Source organism: Nicotiana tabacum, chromosome 12 (assembly GCF_000715075.1).
Source record: "Nicotiana tabacum cultivar K326 chromosome 12, ASM71507v2, whole genome shotgun sequence".
In the NCBI taxonomy this organism is placed as follows: domain Eukaryota; kingdom Viridiplantae; phylum Streptophyta; class Magnoliopsida; order Solanales; family Solanaceae; genus Nicotiana; species Nicotiana tabacum.
This window is the reverse complement of record NC_134091.1, coordinates 90,036,256-90,056,509: the sequence shown is the minus strand read 5'-3', so window position 1 is coordinate 90,056,509 and position 20,254 is coordinate 90,036,256. Positions and strand designations below refer to the sequence as shown.

Here is a 20,254-nt window from a genome sequence, read left to right as displayed (position 1 = left end):
TTCCTCGTCTAGAATTAATACTTCTTCAAATGAACTGCATTCCAGTTTGATGGTAGCACCTTGTTATCCATGGTTCCCAATGTGTATGCCCCTTTTCCAGCGATGCCTCGAACTCTATATGGACCTTCCCAATTTGGGCTCAACTTTCCTGTATTGGCCACTTTTGTTGACCGAAACACCTTTTTGAGGACGAAGTCCCCAATCTTGAAGTATCTCAAATTAGCTTTCTTGTCGTAATATCGTTCAATCATCTGTTTTTGGGCTGCCATTCGAATTAATGCTGCTTCTCTCCTTTTTTCTAATAAATCTAAATTTACTCGCATCTCCTCCTTATTGTCTTCCTCAGTAGCATGTGTGTATCTCGTACTTGGTTCACCTATCTCTATCGGAATCAAAGCCTCTGCACCATATACAGGCAAAAATGGAGTCTCACCCATACTTGTTTTTGTTGTCGTTCGATAAGCCCATAGTACCCCTGGTAATACTTCTGGCCATTTGCCTTTTGATTCTTCTAATCTCTTCTTCAACTTATTGATAATAACTTTATTTGTCGATTCAGCTTGTCCGTTGGCCACAGGGTGGTAAGGTGCGGATGTAATCCGTTTAATCTGCTAACTTTGAAAGAATTCTGTGATTTTCATGCCTATGAACTGTGGGCCATTGTCACATACAATTTCCTTTGGAACCCCAAATCGACATATAATGTTTCACCAAATAAAATCCTTGACTTGTTTTTTCCCGCACCTGTTTGAAAGTACCTGCTTCTACCCATTTCGAAAAATAATCTGTCAAAACTAACAAAAATCGTACCTTTCCTTTAGCTTGAGGCAACGGCCCCACAATGTCCATGTCCCATTTCATGAAGGGCCATGGTGAAATAACTGAATGGAACAGTTCTGCTGGGCGATGCATATTATTGGCATATCGTTGACATTTATCGCATCTGGCTACAAAGTTTTCTGCTTCTTCTTCCATTTTTGGCCAATAATATTCTGCTCTTATTAATGTCTTTACCAATGATCTTCCTCCGGCGTGATTGCCGCAATGCCCCTCATGTACTTCTCTCATCACATACTCTGTTTGTGATAGACCGAGATACCGTGATAAAGATCCGCCAAACATCTTTCGATATAAATTTCCACGAATTAAGCAATACCAAACGTCTTTTTGTCGAAGCAATTGTGACTGCTTCTTGTCCTCAGGCAAAATACCATACTGCAAAAAGTTCACAAATTCGTTTCTCCAATCCTAAGTTAGATTACTAAAATTTACCTCACTCTTATCTTGGTCGAGTGCTAATGAAACAAATGTATCATGATAGCATTTTCTGCATTTGTTACATCTGCGACAGACGTGAGATTTGCTAATGCATCTGCTTCTGCATTCTCTTCCCTGGGTATCTGCACGACTTTTCATGTCTGAAATTGTCTAAACAATTCTCGTACCTTTTTCAGGTATTGCTACATTCGCGTTTCTCTTGCCACGTCAGTCCCCTGCATCTGGTTAACCACCAACTGTGAGCCACTTTTGATCACAACCTATTCTATACCAAGTTCTCATGCCAATTCCAAGCCTGCAATCACAGCTTCATACTTTGCCTCATTGTTAGTGGTTGGATAACATTTTATTTGTTGTCGTACGACATCCCACTACAAAAAAATTGGAATTATCTACGAACATCGTCGCTAATATATCGTTAAATCACCCGCAGCTAGTGAAATTTCTTGATAATCTGTCGCTAATCCATCGCTAAATAAGATTAGCGATGGATTTTTCTGTTTAGCTACAAAATTTGGCCGTCGCTAAAACCAGATCTTTTAGTAGTGTCCCCTGAAGGTGGAATCAGAACAACTCCTAAACCCGCTCCTTCTACATTTGAAGAGCCATCAGTAAATAGGGTCCAAGTTCTCAGATTAGATCCGATAAATACCTGTAGTTCCTTTTCTACTTCAGGAACTATATTCGTGCTAAAATCCGCTACAAAATCTGCTAAAACCTGGGATTTTATTGCAGTTCTGGGTTGATATATGATATCATACTCACTGAGTTCTTTTGCCCATTTAGCTAATCTACCTGATAATTCCTATTTATGCAGTATATTCCTCAGGGGGAAAGCAGTTATTACAGAAATATGATGACATTGAAAATAAGGTCTTAACTTTCAAGATGCCATAATCAATGCTAAAGCAAGATTTTCCAAGTGTGGATATTGTGTCTTTACATCTAGTAAATATTTACTAACATAATAAATTGAGAATTGCTTACCTTTATCCTCTCATACCAACACTTCACTTACCTCCACTTCTGACACGACGAGATAAATGAGCAGCCTTTCACCGTCTTTTGGCTTGGCTAGCAAAGGCGGATTTGATAGATATGACTTTAAGTTCTTGAAAGCTTGTTGGAACTCATCAGTCCATTCAAACTGATTTTGCTTCTTCAATACTGAAATGAATTTAAAACTTTTTTCTGATGTCTTTGATATAAACCTCCCCAGGGCTGCTATCCTGCCTGTTAATCTCTGCACTTCTTTTTTGCTCGTGAGTATATCTGGTATTTACTCGATAGCTTTGTTCTGCGCAAGATTCACTTCAATACCCCTATTAGAAACAAGAAAACCTAAAAACTTACCTGAATCCACGCCAAAAGCACATTTTTCCAGATTTAACTTCATATTATACTTGCGGAGAATCTCGAAAGTGTTTGTTAAGTGTTGAAAATGATCTCCCGCCTGTGTTGACTTGACTAACATATCGTCTATGTAAGCCTCCATAGTTTTTGCCAGATGTTCTTGAAATATTTTAGACACCAATCTTTGATATGTGGCTCCAGCATTTATCAAGCCAAATGGCATGACTTTATAACAATAAGTCCCCATGTCTGTTATAAACGAAGTTTTCTCTTCATCTAGAGGGTCCACTTTTATTTGGTTATACTCTGAATATGCATCTAAAAAACTCAAAAGCTCATGTCCTGTGGTAGAATCAATTAGTTGATCTATATACGGTAAAGGAAATGAATCTTTAGAACAAGCCTTATTTAAATCAGTATAATCTACACAAGCTCGCGATTTTCCATTCTTTTTGGGAACTACCGCGGTATTAGTTAACCAGTCAGGGTACTTTACCTCTCGTATTGACCCAATTTTAAAAAGATTTTGTACCTCATCTTGGATCACTTGATTTTTGAAGGATCCTTGCTCCCTCTTCCTCTGCTTGACAGGTGGGTATGATGGATCCTCATTTAGTTTGTGGGTCATCACCTCCGGTGGTATACCTGTCGTATCTGAGTGCAACCAAGCAAAGAAATCTGCATCAGCTCATTAAAATTCAATTAACTTACCTTTCATTTCTGGGCTTAAATTTGCTCCGATGTAAACTTTTTTGTCATGCCAGTGTTTAAATAGTACTACAACTTCGAGTTCTTCAGTAGTTGTCTTAATATTTTCATTTTCTTTTGGCTCTTGAATAACATCGGGTCTCGAATCAACATCAGTCTGTCCTGGTATGTCTTCAATTGAGGCCCTTGTAACAACGTCCTCAACCGAATTCTATAGTTGCTATTTCACGTCTGCATCATTGGTTATTGTGTTTGCAATCACCACTGAATTGATACTTCTTGAAGCTTGCTGATCTCCACGGATTTGACGGATTCCCCCATATGAAGGAAATTTGATAACTTGATATAATTTGGATGGGACAGTATCCATATCATGAATCCACGACCTTCCCAAAATTATATTATATGCCATGTCCGCGTCTATCACCTGGAACTTTGTATCCTTGAAAACTCCTTCTATGAACGTAGTGAGTACAACTTCCCTTTTTGTGATAACACTTGAATATCAAAGCCGGACAAGGACCGTGCCTTTGGTATCACCTTGTCATTAGCTTGCATTTCATTCACCACCCTCAGTAAAATGATGTTCACTGAACTACCTGGATCAATCAAAACTCGTTTTACATTAGTATCGTGTACAAGTAAAGATATTTCCAGTGCATCGTTGTGAGGAATCATCAAGCCGTCCGCATCTTCAGCATCGAATATTTTACTGTCACCATCCAAGACCTGGCGAACTCGCTTCCCGTAAGTAACCATGACTTTTGACATCTTTTTTGCAACTGTATATGTTATACCATTGACCTCATCTCCCCCAGTTATTACGTTGACTGTTCTTTTTGGTGATGGAGGTTTTGGGGGCTCTTGTCTGTTCTTCATGTATGATTGTCTTCCTTTCTCACTGACCAAATCAGTAAGATATCCTTGCTTCAACAAATGCTCGACTTCTCCTTGCAGAAGTCTACAATCTGTTGTTCTATGACCATGGTCAATATGAAACTCCCACCAGAAATCTAGATTTCATTTGCTTGGATCTAATCTCATTTCTTTAGGCCATCGCCCCTTATCCTCCATACCTCTTGAAACAGCTACTAACTCGGAGGTGTTGATATCAAAGTTGTAGTCTCCTATCCTCACTTGTGTATTGGAATCATTGCCTCAGGCATCACATTCCTTTCTGAACCTAGATGAAGAACTCGTGTCTTTTTGCCTTGGTCTTGAGTTGAATCGTGTGTTTTCCTATTTAGATCGAGAGTCATGCCCTGCAGGTCCCAGGTACAACTCGTACCTATTTTTTCCAGACATTTTTTCTGATTCTGAATGCCTCGATCCTGCTCTTTCATCGGCCCTTGGCTGCGCGATCATATCTTCTTCTATCCGCAACTTTGTACTGTACCTGTTGTACACATCGTTCCAAGTAGTTGCTGGAAATTCTCGCAAACTTTCCTTCAGTCTTCTCATGGCTTCTGAACCTTTCTTGTTCAAGTTGCTCGCGAATGCCATAGCCGCCAGTTATCAGGTACTCGATGTAACATCATCCTCTCCCACTGGAATCTGTCTATGAATTCTCTAAGCAATTATGTATTTCCCTGCTTAACCTTAAAGATGTCTTCCATCCCCTTCTCAACTTTTTGAGCTCCCGAATGTTCTTTTATAAATGAATCTGCAAGCTCAGCAAAAGAATCAATAGAATTTTCAAGTAAAAGAGAATACCATGTTAATGCTTCCTTCGTGAGTGTTTCACCAAACGTTTTGACCAAAACCGATTCGATTTCTTGTTTGGTTAAGTCGTTGCCTTTCACGCCAGTAGTGAACGCAGTTACATGATCTCGAGGGTCAGTTGTTCCATCGTATTTGGAAATATTAGACATTTTAAACTTCGATTGAGAGTCCGAATGAGACCGTCCTTAGGGAGTCATGTGCCATGTGTGAAGTGAGTTATTTGTATAGTCCATGTTATTGCATTTGAGTCTAGAACTTGCCCGCAATGTGAATTGAAGCGAAATCCTAGGTGTTACTCGGTTTGAAAAGTGATGTTAGGCTTTCTTTGATCTTTTTAAGTTTTATTGCTTATCACAAATAAAAGCATCCCTAGATACCCTTTTGAGCCTATAAGCCTTTCTTTTGTCACCCAAATTACAAGCCTATCCCCTTTTGTTCTTAATTGAATCATTTTGATCCTTATACCTCTTAAAGCACTTGAATTGTAAAAAGAGCGCTAGAAAGAAGTAATGAGGAAGCTTGGGATAGCTTTTGAGTGGAACCAATAGAAGAAAGACCTTTAAATAAAAATCCACTAACGGCAAGGTAAAAGTAAAAAAAAGGAAAGAATAAATGAATAAATAAATGTTTCTTATTTTTGCTAGTGGATCTGATCTGAAGCACTGCGTACAAAAGAAGGAAAAATATTCTGGGGTGAGCTATCTTGTGATGATTGAAGTGGATTGAAGGAATTTTGCGCTTAAAAATGAATATGTGATGTGTTAAAGTGCTTAGGAGTGTTAGCCACTATATCCTAAATATATCCTACCCATCTCGTAGCCCACATTACAACCGTAATAAAGTCCTAGTTGATTTCGGACCAAGCGGGCCTACATTAGTAGAGGTTTACATAAGGGGCAAGCCTATGATACCTTTTGCGTGCATGTGATTTCTTTGAGAGAGTGAGTGATTTTTATTCATCTATGCGAGTCCTTAAAATATATTTGATCATGTGATTTGGATGTGTGGATTGCTTACTCTTTGTTTTATTGTGAGGGCACATAGTTTGACAAAGGATAGGTACCGTTATTAGACATCTCTGTTAGATTAAGTATTCAAGCCTCGGGTGCATTGTGACATTGAGTTAGTTTTCGAGGCTAGGATTATTATAATCATGTTGCTCCTGGGTTGGATGTTTTGAAATTGGGCATGAGTATGGGAAGTGTTGACAACATATGCTAGAGCTTAATTATTACTATCAACCATGGCCATAGGTGTAGTGTACTGTGAATGTATGGCTTGTTGGGTCCTTGAATAGGAAGTGTTTGGTTGGTTGACTTGAGGGCGAGCAACTAAGTGTGGGGTGTTGATGTCGTGCTATAATTCCATATATTTTGACGTTATTTACCCTACTTGCTTGTTGTTTGGATGCTAATTTGTGCGACAATTGCGCTTAATAGAGCTTATTTCACGTGTAGGAATGCTTGGACATGAATTGGAGAAACGTTGCACGAAATAATACCTCAGAGCTAAAAAATGGAGCAATAAAAGAAGAAGTGCAAGGCAACGAAACAACAGTGCCATAGACAGTGCAAGGCATTGTCCAGGGCACTGTCATTGGCACCCCAGACAGTGCCTTGCGCAGAAACAACAGTGCCATAGACAGTGCAAGGCATTGTCCGGGGCACTGTCATTGGCACCCTAGACAGTGCCTTGCACCGAAACAATGGCGCCATAGACAGTGCCTCGCGCCGACAATGCCATCCGAGCAAATTTTAATTGCTCATTAGTTTTAGGCATGTAGAATTCGGCCCCTACCCTATAAATACCCCTTAAAGTTAATTTTTTTAGGGTTAGACATCATTAGAGAGGGAATCTACCTAAGGAGGCAAGAAAACACAAGGAGCAAGGAGGAGAATTCTTCTACGAGTTTTTCACTTTCTTCTTCCTATTTTCATTATTGGTTATAAATTCTAGTATTGTAGTTTTGCATACTATTATGAATAGCTAATTTGTTATTTAGGGTTTTGATGAAACCTTTTGTAGGATGAATTCTTGATACATTTTGATATAATTGAGTCTTTGAATTTTTCTATTTGTTCAACTATGTGCTTATTTTAGTTAATTGAAGAGCTGTCAATTGACGGTGCCTATTTGTTATGTATTACTTGAAAAAGAGTACATATTTAGGTGATTGTTGAACGACGTCACTCCTAACGTATATGAGAGATCAATACGACGCATGATTAGAGATAACAAAGCTTTGACGTGATCATAGTGAGCGGTGAAAAAGTGCGAGCTAGCGTAATTCGAGAGAATATGACTAGTACATTATTGTAGTTGCTCGAGAGAGAATTACGATAATTCGAGTGCTCATGATCAATAGAGAATACTTATGCAAAATTATAGAAGACGCAACGGGAAGGATTCCGACAATTGGGGAACTTATAACTCTAGACCTCCTTAATCTTTTCTCCAACCCGTAGTACCTTTAGTTATTAATCTACTATTTTAATTTGTTAGTTAAATAGATATAAGAATCTTAATATTTATAACATAGGAATTGTTCGAGGTTGTCTTCTGAGTGATATTGAACAGTTATATTGAAACCTTAGTTCTCTGTGGGATTCGACTCCAGACTTTTAGACTGGATTATATTTGCAGCGACCGCTTATCCTTTTTAGGACTAGAGTTGGGCGTGATCAAATTTTGGCGCCGTTTCCGGGAAACTAACGGTGTAGTTGTAGCTGTATATATTCCTAGGTTTCAAGTTTAAAATTTTATTTGTTTTGTTTTGTTTTATTTTTTGTTTTATATTTTTTTATTCTAACTGTTGAGTTGAGAAACATGACATCTTGGAATTATGGGAATTTAGGTTTGGATAATTCTACTGTTGATCCTCATACATATTGTGAAGGAAATCACCCGTGTCAAAATTATCAAAATATTCCCGAAAGCGAGTTATGTGCACTAACTCAATCTTATTTGTAGAATGTGTGTGATGTGTGTGGTGGTAAAAATGGTCACTTTCATGGTTGTGCTTATATTTCTTATCCTCCCCCAACCCCTTACTATGATAGTTCTACTTTTTCTTGTGAAATTAATAGGAATAAAGAACCTGGGGATGTGGACCTGAAGGAGATCAAGGATATGTTAAAGTGCCTTCTAGAACAAAATAATGAGAAACAACTGCAGATAGAAAGGCAAGAGGCAAATATTTGCAACTTGGAGGCTCGAGTGAATCGGTGGTTGAAGCTTTTAATGCTCAGCAAGCCAATTTTGTGGATAGTAGCCAAGAAGAGCATGAATTTGTGGCGCTAATGGAGGAGATCATAGTAGAACATCAATAACCTAGACAACTACAATTTGAGGATGTCGATGTTGAAGAAGTGAGACTAGAGTCAGCCAAGGACATTGAGGATATATATTTTGTTGACTCTAGTATCATTGATGATGAGGATGTTGAAAGTACTGAAGTCCATGTGTTTGAGTGAATTGGTCCTCACTCCAAACATTTATGAAAATAGAGTCATCTGAGTCGATTGCGGAGTCAAGGAATGAGGAACAAGGTACCTACATTCTGGATTTTTTCTTGCCAGAAAGACAGGATTACATACCTCATCTAAAATCCAAGAAGTGTAGAATAGTACAATGGTTGCTTGGGCCAATTAGATTTGTTCCATCACCCCTGGAGCATAACCGAAAACTTGAAGCCAAATTAGGGGGTTCAATTTATAAGCTCGCAGTGGAGGCAGAAAGTGGTTCAAATTACTGCTTTACTGCTTTCTTTTATTTTTAGTTTTTTTAATTATTTTCTTATTGTATTATTTTTGTAGTGTCATTTTTGATTTTTTAGGAGCATAGGAAGCATAAATATTGGAATGATGCAACAACAAGCTAGATGGTTAGATCTAAGTATGGGGTGCCCGCACAAAGCAAAAAAACCTGGGAGAAGTCTGAGTACCCCATGAGCTACTACTGCTCGGCCTTTGGCCTACCAAGGTATTTCTTTTACCCTCTTACTATTTATGTTGTGCATTGGGAACGATGCACAATTTTAAATGTGGGGTGAGGAGATTGTCTGGGTGACTTTCTATGCTATTTTAGTTGTGTTAGTTTAATTGATAATTTTTTTTTGGACAACAAATTTGGACTTTTCCCAACGATGGATCTCCTAGACAATTTTTGTGACTACCCGGCCGGTAGTTTTGAGAGTTATAGCCCCGATCCCCTATTAACTGCTTCTCCCATATCTATGTCTGCTATTGTGACTTGCCGGGAGGTCTCATTTTGGTTTTTGGAGTGTTTTGGGACACTTAGTCCCTAAATGGAGGTTTAAGCATTAGGATATGGACCGTAGTCGGAACTATGTGAAGTCGACTCTGGAATAAAGTTCCTTCAGTTCCGTTAGCTCTGTTGGGTGATTTCGGACTTAGGGGCGTGTCCGGATGGTGTTTTGAAGGTCTGTAGCTCATTTAGGCTTGAAATGGTGGAAGTCGATTTTTTGGAGATTTTGATCGGTTGTGGACTTTTTGATATCGGGGTCGGATTCCAATTCCGGAAGTTGGAGTAGGTCCGTAGGGTTGAATATGACCTGTGTGCAAAATTTGGTGTCAATCGGACGTGGTTTGGTTAGTTTCGGCATCGGTTGTCGGATTTTAGAAGTTTCAAGTTCTTTAAGTTTGAATCGGAGGATGATTCATGATTTTAGCATTGTTTGATGTGGTTTGAGGGCTCAACTATGTTCGTATGGTATTTTAGGATTGGTTGTGGTCCCGGGGGCATCGGGTGAGTTTCGGGTGCTTAACGGATCAAAAGTTGGATTGGTGTTGTTGCTGAAGTCTTCAGGCATCTGGTGTTTTCGCACCTGCGTCGGGGAGACCGCAGGTGTGGGATCGCATGTGCGACGCGCAAAGCGCAAAAGAGGAGATTGGAGGCGTGGCCAGGGATCGCAGGTGCGAGGGAATTTCCGCATCTGCGATGCCCGCAGATGCGTTATAGGAACCGCAGGCACGGTGAATGACCGCAGAAGCGGACAGTGCTCCGCAGGCGTGCACATGCAGGTGCGCCCCCCTTGCCGCAGATGCGGTCCCAGCCCCCTTTAGTGATTTTTGCACCTGCGATGGATTTCCCGCAGGTGCGGTACCGCAAGTGCGGTTGAAGGTTCACAGAAGCGAGTTTACTCGGCAGAAAAGAGGAATTCGAGGGTTGATTACCCATTTCGATTTTGGGAGTTTTAGAGCTCGGTGTGAGGCGATTATTCGAGATTTCTTCAAGGAGATTGTTGGGGTAAGTGGTTCTAACTCGGATTGGACTATATTTCATGAATCTATTGCTATTTTCATCATCTAATTAGGGATTCGAGTTGGAAATTTGGGGAAAAATGATAGAAACTTCATAGACTAAAATTTCGAGTTTTGGAAGGTGATTTAAGGTCGGATTTGAGTAATTCTTGTATGGTTAGACTCGTGAGTGAATGCGTGTTCATATTTTATGACTTTTACCCGATTCCGAGACGTGGACCCAGGGACTAGACAGGGGATGGTCTCAAGGATCTCATCTTCAAGCACCGAACCTTGAGAAGAAAGTAATGTATGAAATAAATTGAGAGCTTCCTGCCATACAGAGACAATATCTGAATTTGGTTCAAAGTGCTTATTCTCTATCTTTCTTCGTAAAGCAGAAGTTTTTCAAGGTTACTCTTGGCCAAATCTAACGAAAATTTCTTATCAGCAGACCAACTCTGTTCAAGAGAAAATTGGCCTTTTTCGTTTTCGGCATTTCTATATTCTGAAATAGTTTGCCAATTTAGTGCTTTATTTGTCGAGTCAATCTTCATAGAGAAGACTTGAAAACGATTTCTCGAGCATGGTTGAGATCAGTGTGAAAATCAGAATGCCAAATCCACATTCTTTGGAAACGAAAGACCCCAGGCCTGCGAGTATTATAATCTTCTAAGAAGATTACTAGAGGAGAGTGATCAGAGGATACTCTAGGCAAATGGTCAACTCTGGTGGAAGCAAAACGACTTTTATATAGAAGCGAGCAGTCCCCATTCAAAAGGATTCTATCTAGTCTGGCCCAGATACAATGTTGACCGGTTTGATTATTGCTCCAAGTCAATTTGCTGTCTTTGGAAGCCCAATCAAATAATCCAAACGAGAAAATCATATCTTCAAAGCTCATCACTTCAATAAAGGCATTGAAGACAGGAGGCCGACCCCCAAGTTTTTTCTAATGGATCCGCAATTATATTAAAGTTCCCTTACTAGCCACGGGAAGTTAATGCAAGTCGATAGGTCCTTCAATCATCGAGTACACTATAGACTTCCCACACTTATCATGACAACATCACCGATCTTTGGTGCTTATGGGGGCCCCTATCATACACATGCACCACCAGAGTCTTCATAAGAACTCTGGGGCGAGGGCCAAGGTGAACCCGAATTAACGATTTGATTCAAGCCACTCCACCACTAGTACAATAGCACCCTGCCTTAATAATCGCATAGGCACCCAGGCTTGACAAGTTCAAGCAAAACCGTAGAGAGAGCGGGCTATACCTAGCTTAGCCTATCCAATATCCGATTCAAAAAGAGCTTTTTTGCTGATTTTACTCTCTCTGTATAAAGATCAATCCCAGTGTTGGGCAGAGCCCATTGTCAAAGGATCGTTTCGCTGGAATGCTTGCTTGAATATAGCTACTCCCATTAAAAGGAATTTTTCACTCTATACGGTATGGCTACAAACCGAATGAAGAAGTCGGAAGCAGTTCATCGCCTGTGGGAGCTTGCTGATAGTGAGGAAGCCATAATCTATCTATCGGATTGCCTATTTGTCTATCTGTCTGGTGAAGAGAGAATGGAAGAGACTCTCAATAGGGCAAGCACAAAATACCTCGTTCGAGTCCCCGGACGAAGGTGAGACCAACCTTATTATGATTAGCGAAGTCCTTTCCAACTCTGTCGAATGGTTTCACTCCTATTTTCCCCTTCTGTTAGTTCCTTATCAGTCAGTCGACTCCCTTTCCTCAAAAGATTGCCGAACTTCATGGTTATTTATCCATATATGGGTAATCTCCAGCGGTCAGAGAAGAAAGGATCTCCATGAAAGCAGGAGGTCTTAAACATTAGTCTGTCTTCAAATGCGGGAAGGGTAGACATTCAGTTCGATGAGGGCAGGTTCCTACACATTAATTTTAATTGATTGATTGGGAAAGCTGGTTCCATAGCATTAGAAGCTTAAGTATCCGAAAAGAAGGAGGAATGCGGATGTGGTAAAGAAGAGACGGTCTTAGACCTTATCTTAGCTGTTTAAATAAAGCAGGGGCTAGGTCTCTATCCCTGGATTCACTGATTCAAGGGTTTTAGATGAGATGGACAGAAGAGTTTGAACGGGCGAGTGACTTTAAGGTTCCACAGGTTCCAAAGGCTAAAAGCCGGAGTAGTTGATCCAGTAGTTCTAAATATAGATAGAAGAATCTCGAATGAATAAGCATCCACAAATGTCAATTCATTCAAGCAAGAGAGTGCAACAATCCTTTCCTTTGACACTGGTCCCTTAAACGAGTGAAAAATACCTTGTATAGTTTCCCCTTTCCCTTTCAGCCAGTCCAAGAGTTCATTTCACTTGAAAGCGGGTAGCCATTAAGGAAAGTGGTGTTTGGATATTTGGTTTTAACCGGTTGCCCCACCCCTTATAGTAAGTACTGGTGAGAGGGAAAGAGCGCTCCTGCCCTTTACCCAAATAGTACAAGAATGGAAATCCACCTATTGGTGTGCTGCTGCCCTCAACCGACCCGATCGTCCCAATCCAGTTGTCCTCACTAAGAACAAATCCATAATCTCTTATCTAATGAATATGAAATTGCTATATAATATTCCTTTGCCTAGCTTCCCATTGCTAGAACTTCCAGCGCTAAGGTGGTTGGTGTGGTAAGGCAAGCAACTCCTCTTTCCGAAGAAGAGTGCCTTCCCGAGCTATCTTAAAGTAAACCTCTCTAGGTTAGCTATAGGTAAAGTTCTCCCAGAGCCGGAGACACAAGCCGCTACTCCTTTAGAAATCGGGAATCCGCAAGGAAGGATAGGATACAGAATAAAGACCTAAAGTTGTTCGTCGGATGAAACTGAGAACCGAAAGATGTCTATCAAAGAGCGAGAGGGACTTACTAGACGGCTGTCAACCAGCTCTGAAGGTTGCAAAGCCTTTAGAGTGCCCCTGAACGGAAGGAAGGAAATATATTTAGAAATGTTTCCTAGCTACCGGGGAAGGGGAGAGGAGAAAATAAGTAACCATCAAACTATAGAACCTCACCTCAAACAAAGGCCCTCGGAAGAGCCTGAAGTAGAGAAACCTACAAATAAATAAAAGAATACCTGTCAAAAGCTTCACCTCGGTAAACCTTTGGAATAAAGATCGTCGAGCCGCCGACAACTCCCAGGGTTCACTAAAACATGGGATACTCCGCGAAAGACTATTGAGTGACCTGTCGAGCTGATCCGACACCAAGTAGGCCATACCTCTGAGGACTCAATATGAAACATAAAGGTGTTCCTTTAAGCCCTAAAGTTGTTCGCTTTCTCACTGGTCGCAGAAAGTCTTTTAAGAAGAAGGCTTCCCTAAATTTTTGTGGCATCCGGATCGGGATACCCCAGCACGACGAAGACTAACCCCTTTGTTTCAGTGTACCGCTGTTGTCACGGAGCATGGGAAGGACGCGCGGTGATTACCCCAAAAACCTTCACTTGCTTGGAGGCATCTGGAGGCTCACGCAGCACAACTGGCTAGCAGAGCCAACCCAAAACATTACAGTCAGGAGATGCATGGGTGTGAAGTCCTGGAAGCGGACGTGTAAAGCATATCGCTTTTCGCATATCACTTATCCCGGTCACCCCTTCCATCTAGAGAAGGTAAGTTCAAAGCCTAATTATTTCCTTTTCTACTTATTCACATCCTCACTCAAATAAGACAAAAGCCTTCAAACTTACAGCCACTACCCCAAACATCTTTCTATGACACCCTTCCCGACATCATCACGAGTAAGCCCCATTTCCATTTTTTATGTTTTTCAATTGCCTTTGTTTTTTGTGAATCCGTTCGACATATATGCCTTCACTCGGGCCTAAAAAAATAGAGAAATATTGAAGTGACATCCAAGCCCGTGGTCGCAATGCCGCCTGCACGCAAGCCCTCGGTCACCGAGCCAACCTCGTCCGGTCGGAAAGACACAACCTTGGCTAGCCTTCCGAGTTCTACCCCCACTACCACAAATATCACAGCCCATACACTGCTCGAGGGTACCTCTGCTCCCCAACTGAGCAAAATGGAGCAAATTCAGTTGAGGCCCGGGAGATTAGGGAAAGGAGAGAGAAGAAAAGGGAAGGTTCTGCTAAGACTCAAGTCCCCCTACCGGAGCTCCCCGAACCTGAAGTGGAAGTCGAGGGGCTGCTCAGTGAGAAGAAGCGTCAAATGATTTGGACAGTTGTCGCGCTGGCGGAGCAGGGAGCCTACAGGGAAGGTTGGGGCAATGAGGAGCTAGACGAGTATCTGCAGAACCTCTACCCCATCGACTACATCTATCGCTGAACCAACTGAACATCCACTTGAAACGGCATAATCATCAGAACCGACTGCAGCTTCATTGACTGAATGAACTGGTGCCTATACCTTTCTAGGCTCCTGGTGCTGGCTGTAGCCGTGGGAGGTGGGGGCTCTACCAAAAAGCATGCAACGACACAATCAACAGGTGATCCCTTACCCGCACTCCGAGCAGGTGGGTATCGATAGACACAACGACTTAATCAACCGGATCCACCGAAGCTATTTCCTCTAGACAGAATGAGGCTCCTATTGAGAGATCTATTAGTAATTGGGCCACCCCTCCTGGCAAAGAAAGAAAGGCAGGTTCAGGCGATTGATCAACAAAAGATTTCCTTCCCTTTATTTATGACAGAGCAATTGAATGAAGCGGTGTGGAGCCTATAAAATAATGAATAAGCTATTTATTCTCCATCCTTTTGAATAAAAAAACCTTCGGAATGATGGTAGTAGAGTAGTCAATCTGATCTCGCGTGCGGGCGGATAGAAATGCCTATAGATGAGGTAGGAGAGGGTAGCTTGCCGGCAAAAGGCGTGTTTGGTAGTCTTTTGTTTGATGATAACGGGAAGGGCAATTGACTGCAACCTTTTTTGCCTATTGGCTATTGGGTGGGGGCAACTAGAGGAAGACAACATGGGGCAAAGCAAAGGGCAGAGCTTCAAGTGACTTGTTAGGGCTGTCGAAGAGCAAAGTTAAAAGTCACTCGAAGCTCCTCTCCTTAGAGTCAAGTGGCTTTCAGCTCCTCTAGCGTACCCTAGCCGAGTGGTCCTCGCCTGCACAAGCAAGCAGAGTAGCTCCCTCATTCTCTTATGGTGCCGGCAGGCCTGGGTGAATGAGGTAGTGTTAGATTATATGGAGGAGGACTGCGAACGTCCGTCCCATGAAGTGCCAAGGAACCATGCATTCTTCCCGGGCTGGGCTCTCGCGTGCATGGGATCCGATCAGATCTACCAGCGACCGGTTTATGGAACAAGGAGTTAAGCAAGGGCCAGGAGATTGATAAAAGAACCTGGCCGAAGTCAGTCTTGTGTTCAATTTTGCAGTTGGAAAGATTTCTTTCTGCCATCTGTATTTCCCTTCTCTCTCTTCTCTTAGCAAAGGTAGGTTCAAGTCAAACATTTTTTGGCTTGTGAGCTCGCGGACTGCAGTCAGCTATTTCCCTTGTAGTCGTCAGCTCTTTCTTGACAGATCCAATTGGGTGTTCATAATCTGGAGTAAAAGGATTCAAACCTTTGCATGACGGTACCAAAAACCGATGCCTTACCACTTGGCTATACTCCATAGGCCTGTTTTGGACGGTAGGAATGGGGAGAGGTGGAAGGGAGAAGCAGGGATCGAAGAACGAGCCGTGCAAGGACGCGGGAATATAGCAAGTAAGCATCAAGGTTCTCCCCTTAGGACCGAATACAACAAGCTCGCGACTCTAATAGAAAGAAAGGGTAAGCTCTCTACTCAATTTACTTGCAATGCTATGCCTATCAAAGTTGGCGAAGGCTTCTATAACCTTAGACTCATTACGCTCTTCGACTGAAATTATTGGCTCCGCGTCCACCAAAAGTTGGTAACCTTCGTCACCGTCAGTATTTGGTACTCTCTCGATAGCTTTAATAGTTCACTGAAAGCCTTTGGTGTAATAAACCGTAAGCCCTTTCGAAAGAAAGACATAATATAATAATGAATTAATTAATGTTAATTAATAAAAAAAAAAAGGGTTGGTTAAGAACTATTGACTGTAAACCATAGCAGTTACAGTCACTCAATGGAGATGTTTGCCTTTATTTGGAATGAAGATGGATGAACATGCACTTGAGCCTGGAACTGATGAAATTCGGGGAAAACATGGAAGCAGTCACTATACTACTATACTAGGAGGTCAAGACATGACCGCGACTTAAGAAACAAGTACCCTTGAAAAGACTAAAGGAACGGGGGAATGACTACCTGTAATAAAGCACAGGCTACGAGCCGACCAGAAGAAGCAAGGCTTAGATTACCAGATCCTGGACACAATCTTCCTAGTGATGGAGAGCCCCTTGCCTCGCCTTTTTGAACCTATCCTTCTTGCTTGATTACCTATAGCTCTCTTGTCTTAGTGACTCTTCCTCGTTTCTAGGTTTTTTTTCTGAGTGTTAAAATGATAGATTTTTCTTTTGCCAATGAATTGGATCCGCCCCGATTCAATCAATAATGGGATTCTTGGCTAGAGAAAGGTTCTGTGACATGGACGCCCAACCCAACTCAGTCGGTAGGTTGACCCACCTAACAGATGATGATATTCTCGATCGATTTGATCGAATTTCAAAAAGTCTTTCTCAATATTCATAACAGTGGAGCTTTCGATCAAGATCTTCTCGCCTCACCCGTTTGGGCTCTCGCTCGAATCGGAACCTTTATGCATTGGTAGGCTTTCGCCTCAATCTAATAGCCTACCTATTGGTAGCCAATAAAAGAGAAAGTTTTCGCATGGGCTCATCATCTGATGCAGAACCGATGCGAGAGGGAGAAGCGAGGATTGATAGCTTTCAAGAACCAGTGGAAAGGAAAGACTTCTTCCCTGCATTCCTTCCTTTCCAAAAAAGGTAAATTAGTTTGGGCTGGCATAGACATAAAATATTTGATTGAATGAATGCCACCTTGGTAGTTTTCAAACAAATCCAATGTTGGGCCAAGCCTTGCCAGCCGGTAATAGCCGAAGGCAAAAAAGGGGGAGATAGGGAGGAGGAAAGTAAGGATAGTCACTCCACTCCATAGATAGTGCACACATATTCTTCTTTCATTTTCCATTCCTTTCGGGTCGGAAACACGGGCTGCTAGTGGGGCTGTGCCCATTCTCCCTCTTCTTCCGCTTTACAACCGGAATAAGGAACCTTAGAATTCACCCTACCTGTCGATGAAAAAATGGGATTTGAGAGGAGCTGAAAGCCACTTGACTCTAAGGAGAGGACCACCAGCTAGCGGATCTGAAAGATTTGTATGGAATGTCCTACTCCTGCCTGAGCTTTCCGATCAACCAATCCCCTATTTCAGGGACATCTGTGTTAGGTAGGCCCAGGGATCACTGATTAGTCGAATGAGCCCATCTCTCTGGCCTATCATTTGTTGGTCGATCCGGCTGGCGGCTCCTGCATCTCCTGCCTCTCTATGGGGGCCCCTTTTTTTAGACTAGTTTGCTGCTAGGAGTCCCTAGAGTCGAATTAATAATCAATAGAAGTCCCAATAGAAGTTTACTGACCTGGCTCTTCAATCGACGATCTACTGCTCCCTCTTAATAGCAGATGCCCATGCTTTGATTCGAAAGCCCTAGCCAGTGATGAATCCCCAGGTATTCAGTGTCTGGTTCGATAGGACCAGGAAGAGAGGACTCTTTTTTTCCTCCTCCCTTCAGTCCAGTTTGAACCCGTCCCAACAACGAACACCTTCCTACTGCAAGGTGAGGCTCAGCCCTTCCCGTAGAATCCACTCCAGGTCGGAGGAGCAACTAGTCAAACTTCTTGAGCTACCGAGATATTGAATAACGAACATTTGAAACAATTCCTTGCCTCACCCTGAGATGAGAGGGAAGGTTGATTTGACTCGAATCCTGGACCTGATCTTGAATCCTACACCGGTTAATGATGCGATGGGGGAAGTTTTTCTTTTTTCATCAATGCTGGCCCAGTCGAGGCTTGTCCATGCCCAATCCCGATGGGCCTCCGATTTTCCCCTACCCCAGCTCTATAATCCACCCGTCTTCCCCAGTCCCTGAAAGCCCTCCGGGGGCCTAGCCCTCTTTCTCCACTCGAGTCTGAAGTTCAGCAGCTTTCATCGTTGACGAACACCTGCGCTAATAAGACAAAGAAATGGAGAGTCTATGCCTTGAATGAATCAGTAACAACGGATTAGTGGAATGAGGGATCAAGAGACGGATAGGGAGGGAATGGCCTATCAATCATTGGTTGACCTTCCCTTGAACCAGTCACGGAGCTCTCAACTGAGTTGTTTAGGTTCTGGAATTCCATCTCTAGTTGGGGGTTTCGATTCGAAAAAATATGGTGCGGGTTCATCTCTCTCGACTAGTTCAGGTTCAAGGGAGGGTGATCGAGGCTACCCAGACTTTCGATCTCTTCTCTATGGTGGGAGCTTTCGTATCAAGAGTGTGTTGGGGAGGCCAGGGAAGATGGATCGAGCTTTCGTTAGCGTGCAACGGCTGATGAAAAGCCAGCAACTTGTTAGGAGTCAGTTTTGGCTTGCCCCTTTCCGCTTATTAGTGAGATAGATTTTCCACCCTATACAAGAGGCTGCTTGCTGCTCGCCCCTATCTCTAAAGTGGCTTATGCACGGAACTTGTTACCACTAAATGATGAAGCCAGGAGTGGAAGGAGGGACTTGAACCCTCAACCTCAGCCTTGGCAAGGCTATGCTCTACCATTAATCTATTTCTGCCAGCTAGGGTAGTGGCGAAGCACTACTAAGCAATTCACGTATCACTTGATACAGACGACTTCTGGTTTTCCGCCGGACCACAGTCTTGACCTCCGATCGAGCTACGAACACGAGTAGATAGGCGGTTGGGGGAGGGGGGGAGAGGGCTGGCTGGGCCTGCCTCTTTAATCAATCTCCAGCCGTTCAGTGCCGCTATTGGTACGAGTTGTAAGGAGTCTTGGTCTCGAGTCAAGCTGGGGCGTCATTTTAGTCTCTTAACGGGAATGAGTGCACCGCAAGACCAGACAAGTTGCTCTCTTGCCTCGCAGCGGCGACATCTGTCTTTTAAGTCATTTCCTAAGACGGCTCCTCTTATTCTACGATAATCCAAGCTGCAACGGCACCTCATGAACTTCTTACTGGGCAAGTACTATAATAGGCATCTGCGAGTGTTTGGATGCACATGTTTTATTCATATTCCTGCGCAGTTAAGAGCATAGTTGTCCCCAAGGTGACCACTTATGTCTTTCTTGGATATGCTCAGTCCGGGTATATATATGCTATGACGTGAAATCCAAGAGAGTCGATGTATCCTTAATGCTCTCTTTAATATTGTCGCCTTATATTTTCCTTAACCTCTTTAATCATCCCCGGGGGAGAATGATGATGGAGATGTATTGCGGCCTTCTCCTGTTCATCAACTCGAACCTCATTCTTCTGCAGTTGATGTTACGGATTAGCCTCACTCTTCAGGCCAGTAGCTTTGCTCAGCATTTTCTGCCGATTATCAGCCTGTTCAGCTGACCTCAGAGGATTCCTGTCACCTGGCACATCATGTTTATTCTCGGCGGTGATTACAGTCTCTTTCCCAGGGTCAGGCTACTCCAGAAGATCAGCAGTCTAGCCCAGTTGCTTCCTTTCCAGTCGCTTCCTCAAATTCTAGATCCCGCTCTCAGCTTTGTCGATCCTCTCAAGTTTCTTATCCTGTTGAAGGCTTATGAATCGTTTCCCTAAAAGATCGGGATTACCTCATCTAAGTTCAATCTTCTCATGAACCTAAATCATTTGCTGAAGCCTCCAATCATTCTTGCTGGAGAGATGCTATACAGGAAGAAATCAATGCCCAGGAAAAAAATAATAAGACTTAGTCTCATTGCCTGCAGGGAAAGAAGCCATTGGCTGCAAGTGGATTTATAAGATCAAGCATAAAGCAGA

General features: G+C 42.5%; 1 protein-coding gene across 1 annotated transcript in view; it reads left to right on the top strand.

Moving 5' to 3' along the window:
• Nucleotides 1-11,778: 11,778 nt before the first annotated feature.
• Nucleotides 11,779-20,254, top strand: part of LOC107832096 (uncharacterized) — a 32,534-nt gene continuing 24,058 nt past the window's right edge. The window contains exon 1 of the mRNA XM_075227430.1: nucleotides 11,779-11,922. Within this exon, the coding sequence (XP_075083531.1) occupies nucleotides 11,779-11,922 (144 nt within the window). The remainder of the gene's footprint in view (nucleotides 11,923-20,254) is intronic.